Here is an 8895-nt window from a genome sequence, read left to right as displayed (position 1 = left end):
TACATCTGTGATAAAAACCCTATCCATATTAAGTAAGGGAGCACTGTTGGGGAATATAAATTTTAATGTCCAGTGGTCAACAAGATTGGAAAAAGCTGACAGTTTCAGAGAGAAGAAACCTCTCTTGATTGTTTTAGTGTTGTATCATATTTCTTTACTTAGCCAATCCCCAAAGACAAGTTAAATGTTTCAAGTGAATTTTCACAGTGAAGTAGTAACTAACCAGCATTTGCAAAAACCACCTTTTATGTTATTTATTTATTATACTGTGTGTATCCATCTGCTTTTGGCCTGATAATGATAGCTGTGTAGGTCTAGGAATTACATAAGTGATTCAGAGCCAGCTTGATATGTTGGTCATTCACTAGAATTTCTGGTTCAGATCATAAGCAAAAAATGAAACAAAGAAAACATTTCCTGGGTCGCATGTCTAGGCTCCAAAGAGAAGGAGATGGCAGCACTGAAAGATGGGAAAAACAGATTCTGCTTCCTTATTATTTTTCTCTCTCTTCCTCATGGCAACCTATGTTTTGAGGGGGAGGGTTATCCATGGAATTTTAAAACTGGAAGAGGCCATCAAGCTCCTTCATTTCTACAGACTGCAGAGGCCCAGTAACTTGGCCAAGGTCCAACAATAAACAGATGTCCAGCCTGCTTTATTAATAAGCCAGTGATCTAGAATGCCCAGCTCATAATTCCCACTTGCCATTTAGAAATACTTTCTAGAGTGCATGTTTTTAATGCCAGAAGACTGGCCAAGAAGAGCACTTCTTAGTTTGCTCAGCCACAACAGCTGAAATCTTGCCAGTTTTCCGAGGCAACAGTTGGTTCCCGTCAGGTAGATTCTTGTGAAGAGATGATTATGTTTTCAGAGTCAGAAAAAAAAACAAAGCCGTCTCCTCCCCTTTATGTGTCAAAATGGCTGTTCCTTGTATGACGTCCTCTTGGACGTTTCAGTTTCGTGGAAATCAAACTCTCTTGGGTTGTATCACTGAACGTGAAATTGAACTGAACCTATACGGAATCAGTTTTATCTTGTGGTCACCAACCAAATTAATAACATTTGCCATTTGCTAAATCTTTAGTATGAAATGCTATATAAAAGTGAGAAAGCGCAATGTCAACATGGCTCAGTTGATATGTATTAGGCATTTTACACAGTGACATCGCTGCACTTAACATCCAGTAAATCTTCCAGAAAGTATAGATTACTGTGTTACCACCTGGAATTCAGACACGCCAGTTGCCTCTCTTCCTTCTTGGAGGCAATGATTAGGTTACTGCTAGTCCCTCTCCAGACATGAACATTATCTACAGATTAGATCAGCCACATGTTGTGTCGATGGTTGGAATGATGCTCAAAAAACCAGCCTAAGTCCTTGTACCACTTACAAAACTGTTTGCTTATACTCTTTTGAGGTTTGGTCCTGCTGCTTTGGGGTTAGATGAGAGTTTCCAAGCAGTTCATAGTCATCCTGCACATTGGGGAGACTTTGCCTCACATCTGGGGGAACCTTTTGGACCCGAATACCAGTGCTGTTCTTTGAAGAAACTCTCTGACCCCGGTATGCCTGAGCCTGGCGTTTACAGATGCCAAACTTGCTGAGCAGCATAAACACATCCCTCTGGAAGGCTTTAGTGAAGATGGCATAGAGGAATGGATTGGCACAAGAGTTAAGTGGGTAGAAGAGGACCAGCAAGATTTTGGAATTGGTAACGGTGATGAGAGGCTTGTTCATAAGGGCTGACAGAGCATAGAAAGAGATTGGGGCCATGCACATGAAGTCAGTGAAGATCAACACAGCCATCCTTTTGGCAATTCTGGTATCTTTGTCCCCCGGGTTGTAGTGGGGATTTCGGACTGTGATGTAGATCTTCACGTAACAGGCACAGACGATGATAAAGGCAATGATGTTGAGTAACAGCACGAGGATAATGTACGCCAGGGCAAGAGGAGTCTCAGTGTCCATGGGCAGGCAGATGCTGACCTTGGCATAGCTGCTTATTCCCACCAAAGGGAGCAGGGCAAGCAGGAAGCAGCAGACCCAGCCCCCCAGCATGATGACGTAGGCGTGCCAGAGGCGGATCTTGCGGTCCAGGTGCATGGCAAAGGTGATGGCGTACCAGCGCTCCAAGGTGATGACCGTCAGTGTGTACACGGACAACTCGCTGGCAAAGACGGTGAAGAAGCCAGCTGTGTTGCAGCCAGGGCCTGTCTGCCAGTCGATGGCATGGTTGTAGTACTCGGACTGAGTGTAGAGGTCTACGGAGGCGATGAGGAGCAGATACAACCCCATGCAGAAATCTGCGAAGGCCAGGTTGCACATGAGGAAGCGTGGGACAGTCAGCTTGTAGTGGCTCGTGAGGAGGATGACCAGGACGAAGACGTTGCCCAGGAGAGCCAGCAGACTCACAAACCACACCACAATTCTCAGGAACTTGTAGCCCATGATGTCCTCACAGGGGTTGAACTCATCCGACTTGGGGGTACACACCATCTCCTCACTCCCCCCGCACACGGTATAGTCGTAATGGTTGTCAAAGGCCTGCAGGGTCTCCTCCTGGGGGTTTTTAAGCTCTTGGCCAAAACCGATGATCTCATCTTCTTGATCCTCAAAGAAGACATAGTAATGAGAGTTGCTGTGGGTATCTTGGAACTTGGAGTTCTCCTTGTACCCAGCACTGCCATCACCCAGATCCTCTTCATATTCCTGGTAGAAGGGACCATTCAAAGCACTCGTGGATTTTCTCTGACGCAGGCCCCAAATACTGCTCTCGTTACACATTAAAGACTGAAGGATTCTGCAAGGCAGTGGATAGAAAGTCATCACTTGTTGGAAACCCACTAAAGGTCCCCACCACACTTAGCAAAATGTGCAGACTATGTAGTGTGATACACAGGATTCTATAGGATCTGGTCAGGCCTGTCTGTCCTGCACCATTTCCTGTTACTGCCCCTCCCCAAGTATGACCCACTGACATGCTGTCCTTACTGCTCTTCTGCAACCAGTTCAAGAACAGCAGTGATTAAAAAAAAAAAAATCATGGATACTAGAGCCAGTCTGCCTAGGTTAGGACCTGATTCTACTAATTCCTGGTTATTTCACCTTGGGAAGGTCTGTGAGTATTGGTTTATTAATGTATAGAACAGGAGAGTGAGAGTATTTTATTTTGGGTTCTTATAGAAATGGATGAATGTATCATTTTAAAGTTCTTAAGGCAGCACCTGGAACATTATCAGTGCCAGGTAGATGTGCGTGTGAGGGTGTGTGGGCTCAGCTGTGGCTGACTCTGCTGGTTACTGTTAGTATTATCATCATTCTTACTCAGAGCTTCAGAATTCCGCATTCACTTTGCCTGAAAAACTCCTGGCTGCCTTTACTCAGTGTTCAGTTTTAAACTCAAATTGTCCTTCCTCAGAAGAGCCTTTCTTCCTCTTCTTTAATAAACTGTCTGACCCATGTGTTCATTTCCCTCATAGCACTATCTGAGATCTTCTTACTTGTTTGCCTGTTTCTTTTCTGACTTCCATATTAGAATGTAAACAAAATGCAAGAAGGCTCTGGTCTGTCCTATTCATTGCTGTGGGTAGGACAGTGCCGGGCACACGACAGGTGCTCAATAAATGTTTACTGAACAGATGAATAAAGGGACACTATTGTGCAGGCATGCTTACAGAAGTAAGCTTTAGTGTTTCACTAGCCCACCAGATTGATCCCAAAGAGATTCTTTAGATGGCTTCAGCTGCTGAGCAGATTCATCTATGGAGTGGTGTTTAAAATCTGCAGCGGACTGCCTATTCTACCTTGTTTGGAGGTTCATGAGAAATCATTCCTGTCTCTCTTGCATCACTGCCTAAAATCCTCCCCTCCTCTGCTTTGATCCAGAGATACAAGCCTTATTTCTTATCTACAGACACTTTTGGTCTGCATAGTCGTGTCCCATGGACTTCATGTTTCTTATGGACGCTTCCAAATTCTTCTCCACCTGTTTTGCAAACAACATAACTTCTTCCTCATACCCAGATATTAATTAAACTTCCACCAAAACCTTTTGTTACTTAATCCAGACACTGCCACTTACCCTCTGATATTCTTCTGATTCTTAAAAGCACAGCAGTGGCTCGGATAAGAAAGGTCAGCCCGTGTGAGGTGAAGGAAACTCAAGGAAAGAGGAAGTTTCTTTAGAGTCCAAGTGTTTCTTGCTATCAATTCCTTCAGGTGTTCCAGGCCTTTGGATGGTAGGGCAGTGACACTGGTATAAGAAATGTCCCTGAGAGGGAGACAACAGTGATCAGAGGGTGAGCAGCCAGGACCTTTTAGAATTCAGACAGGCTTGAGATTCATGGGGAGATGACCTGATGCCTTCTACTGAACATGCCCTCTGAGATATTACACATAGCCACTGGTCTAAGGAAGGATAATATACTTGTAAGTTGATATACTACAAGGGACTCCCCTTTTTAAAAGACTTTTAGATTGAATTATAATTGCTTTACAATGCTGTATTAGCTTCCGCTTTACAACAAGGTGAGTCAGCTATATGTATCCATAAACATATATTCCCTCCTCCTTTAGCTTCCCTCCCAGCCACCCCATCCCCACCCCACCCCATCCCCACCCCACCCCTCTAGTCATCACGGAGCACCAGGCTGAGTTCCCTGTGCTATATGGCAGCTTCCCACTAGCTAGCTGTTTTATGCATGGTAGTGTATATCAGTTCAGTTCAGTTCAGTCACTCAGTCTTGTCCGACTCTTTGTGACCCCATGAACTGCAGCACACCAGGCCTCCCTGTCCATCACCAACTCCTGGAGCTTACCCATACTCCCGTCCATCGAGTTGGTAATGCCATCCAACCATCTCATCAATCTCTGTCGTCCCTTTTTCCTCCTGCCTTCAATCTTTCCCAGCATCAGGGTCTTTTTAAATGAGTCAGTTCTTCGCATCAGGTGGCCAAAGTATTGAAGCTTCAGCTTCAGTCCTTTCAATAAATATTCAGGACTGATTTCCTTTAGGATGGTCTAGTTGGATCTCCTTGCAGTCCAAGGGACTCTCAAGAGTCTTCAACACCATAGTTCAAAATCATCAATTCTTTGGCACTCAGCTTTCTTTATAGTCCAACTCTCACGTCTATACAAGACTACTGGAAAACCCATAGCCTTAACTAGCCAGACCTCTGTTGGGAAAGTAACGTATATGTGTATATATGTGTATATGTGTGCATATGTTTCTGTGCTACTCCTGAGTTCATTCCACTCTCTCCCACCCCCACTGTGTCCACAAGTCTGTTCTCTACATCCACGTCTTTATTCCTAGGACTCTAATTTTTATTGCTTAGAACTCCAGTATCAATAAAAATAATAAATAGTACATCAGACATTTTGTTTTTCCTATTGCAACAGACACAAACTCTTGGAATCAGAGACAGATGTCAATTTTACTCTGGAAAACTACACCATATAACTACTAAAGGGTCTCAAGAGGCAAGAGAATAAACCTGAACAGGCTCAAAGGGCCTGTTCCAGTCTCTGTGGGGACTAGGGTTTGGGGACTGATAAATTACTTGTTGATCTGGATCAATACCAGTATCATGAAAATCTTCTCCTAATGATACAGAGCTTAGGAGTCATAACCAGTTACATGGTACATTCATAACAGGACAGTCTCACCATTCTTTACAAGGTTCTAAATGTATTCCTGGAAAGAAAACTCTAGTGTTTATATTAACAATCTGAAATGAGACTCAGTAGTAGTGGTGTTAGTCGCTCAGTCGTGTCCGACTCTTTGCAACCCCACAAACTGTACCCCGCCAGGCTTCTCTGTCCATGGGATTCTGCAGGCAAGAATACTGGAGTGGGTTGCCATTCCCCTCTCCAGAGGATCTTCCTGACCCAGGGATCAAACCCTGGTCTCCTGCATTGCAGACAGTTTCTTTACCATGTGAGCCACAGGGAAGATACAGGGAAGATCTACTGTTTATATTAACAATCTGAGATGAGGTTCAAGGTACTTCCAAAAACAGTGGGGGAGATAGTGAAGCTCGGAGAGTGTAGACATTAGCGTTAGTTACTAAGGTAGCATTAATTCATGGCTTTTAGACATTTTCTGCTCTTTTCTCTGTTCAAGAGTCTAGCTTATGTATCTTGCTCCATCATTTTTACTTGCATTGAATAATGGCTTGAATAAACCACAAATATTTAACCTAATGCCTCTCTTATTTTATATTTTATCAGTGTTCATTAAATATTCTTTTCTCATATTTTTATATGTCATATAATTAGCACAGACTATTAAACTGATTAGCAAATGAATTCCAATATTTACAACTTCTTCCTCCACATCACTGTAACTGAACTTTGCTGGGATTTACATTCTCAAGGTTCAAGGCTGCTGGAACTTGCTGTTGTTGTTCAGTTGCTAAGTTGTATCTGACTCTTTGTGACCATGGACTGTGGCATGCCAGGCTTCGTTGTCCTTCATGTCTCCAGGAGTTTGCTCAAACTCATGTCCATTGAATTGGTGATGCTATTCAACCACCTCATCCTCTGTCACCCCCTTCTCCTGCCTTCAGTCTTTCCCAGCATCAGGGCCTTTTCCAATGAGTTGGCTCTTCGCATCAGGTGGCCAAAATACTGGTGCTTCAGCTTCAGCAACAGTCCTTACAATAAATATTCAGGGTTGATTTCCTTTAGGAATGATTGGTTTGACCTCTTCCCAGTCTGAAGGACTCTCAAGAGTCTTCCGCAGCACTACAATTTGAAAGCGTAAATTCTCCGGCGCTCACCCTTCTCCATGGTGCTATTTCTCTTCTCTCCCCCAGTAGCATGTTGGACGTCTTCCAACCTGAGGGGCTCATCTTCTGGTGTCATATCTTATTTGCCTTTTCATACTGTTCATGGGGTTCTCGAGGCAAGAATATTGAAGTGATTTGTCATTCCCTCCTTGAGGAGGGACCATGTTTTGTCAGAACTCTCCACCGTGACATGTCTGTCTTGGGTGACCCTGCAAGGCATGGCTCATAATTTCATTGAGCTATGCAAGCCTCTTTGCCACCAGAGAGCTGTGATCCATGAAGGGAAGAACTTGCTACCTGAGTTTTATTAACATGAGGTTTGCATGTTAACTCTATTCACTGTGGTACTGTGATTCTTGGGGGGAGGATATCATGTTTACCATTTTGTTTTATATTTAATTTAAAATTTCCGTATTTCTGGGACTTCCCTGATGGTCCAGTGGTTAAGAATCCACCTTGCAATGCAGGGCACACAGGTTCAATCCCTTGTCGGGAAACAGATCCCACATGGGATGGGGCAACTAAGCCCTCGCATTGCAACTTCTGAGCCCATGCACTCCAGAGCCGTGCCCCACAACTAGAGAGTCTGTGCACCACAACAGAAGTTCCTCATGATGCAGTGAAAAGCCCATGTGCCACCACTAAGACCTGGCACAGCTAAATAAATATTTTTTAAAATTTAAAAATCCATATTTTACCATTTCCCAAACTTCCTGGGGGGGTAATAATTGCTCTTTGTGTTTGTTGCTTTATGATCTCCAGGTGATTTTTAACATTAAGCAAGTGCCTTTGGAAAACAGGCATATGTGAATAACTTCCTAGCTAGTGAAAGAGTTGAGGAATGAAGCACAACTGTGAGGTAAACTGTTGGACTTTGCTCTCCTGCCTGTCCTTTTGATGCATACTTTTCTCTTTTAACCGTGCTGTCTTTGTAGGGTGGCCACCTTTCTGCCTCCAGTTTTCTGAAAGCCACTTATGTATCTCTTTTCTGTCAGTGAAACAAGAGAGCATCTCTTGGCTCCCTTTCTCTGCTTTGCTGTCTGTTGGATACACTGGTTGTGAGTGTTCATCTGAAGGCGTTTATCCTTCCAAGGAATGTGTCTGCATTTTTAAAGATATTTCTTGAGAAACCACTTTAATAACCATTCCAGTTACTGCATGACAAGAATACCCCCAAACTAAGTGGTATCAAACCGTTTTGTATTATAAGCATAGCTTTTATGGGCCAGGATTTAGAGCAGGGCATGGAAGGGATGGTTTGTGTCTGTCCCTGCTGTCTGGGGCTCAGCTGGGCAGACTCAGTGGTTAGGGCAGCTCAGTGGCTGGGGGTTCAGTCAGACTGCTTCACTTGCATGTTCTGGTGTCAGGGCTGAGACGGCTCAACCCTGCCTTCAGCTGAGATTGCAGATGTGGCTTCTCCCAGTGGTTTGAGCTTCTCACAAAATGGTGGCTTGCTTATGAGAGAGATCATCTGGAGAGAGGACATTCCAGGAGAATCGGTAGATTCAAGGGCAGGAGATTCTGAACCTCATGGGCCGACCTGCCAACCCAGGGGAGGCATCCTCCTCCATTATTTCACTCCTTCTCAATGGGAAGAGCATCCAAGAATTTGGTGCCTTATTTTAAAACTGCCATTGTTGTCTCCCTGTAGGCTTCCCTGGTGGCTCAGAGGGTAAAGAATCTGCCTGCAGTGTGAGAGACCTGATTTCCATCCCTGGGTCAGGAAGATCCCCTGGAGAGGGAATGGATATCCACTCCAGTACTCTTGCCTGGAAAATCCCATGGACAGAGGGGCCTGGCCAGCTACAGTCCATGGGGTCACAAAGAGTTGGACACAACTGAGCAGTTAACACTTTCACTTAGTTGTTTCGGCGGTGAGGATATCAGTGGAGCAGGTATTTGCTGAAAAGAGGCAGCTCACCACTTTGCAAATCAGTCTGTGGTCCAGGCAGCAGACAAAGAAATGAGACATCCCTTTGTGTCCAGAGATCCAGCTGATTGAGGGTGGAGCCAGTATGTGGGTCTAGAGTTCTTAGATTCAGTCTCCTGGGAGCTTTCCTCTACCTCTTATCTTCAGGTCTCTGGAGTCTTTGAACATAGAT

General features: G+C 44.4%; 1 protein-coding gene across 1 annotated transcript in view; it reads right to left on the bottom strand.

The window, feature by feature from the left end:
• Nucleotides 1-239: 239 nt before the first annotated feature.
• The window catches only part of TSHR (thyroid stimulating hormone receptor), a 171503-nt gene continuing 162847 nt past the window's right edge, over nucleotides 240-8895 (bottom strand). The window contains 2 exon segments of the mRNA NM_001009410.1: nucleotides 240-2802; nucleotides 4084-4272. Coding sequence (NP_001009410.1) covers nucleotides 1389-2802; nucleotides 4084-4272 — 1603 coding nt within the window. The 3' untranslated portion in view covers nucleotides 240-1388.

Source organism: Ovis aries, chromosome 7 (assembly GCF_016772045.2).
Source record: "Ovis aries strain OAR_USU_Benz2616 breed Rambouillet chromosome 7, ARS-UI_Ramb_v3.0, whole genome shotgun sequence".
Lineage (NCBI taxonomy): Eukaryota > Metazoa > Chordata > Mammalia > Artiodactyla > Bovidae > Ovis > Ovis aries.
Note: the sequence above shows the minus strand (reverse complement) of the source record. Positions and strands in the feature narration are given on the sequence as shown.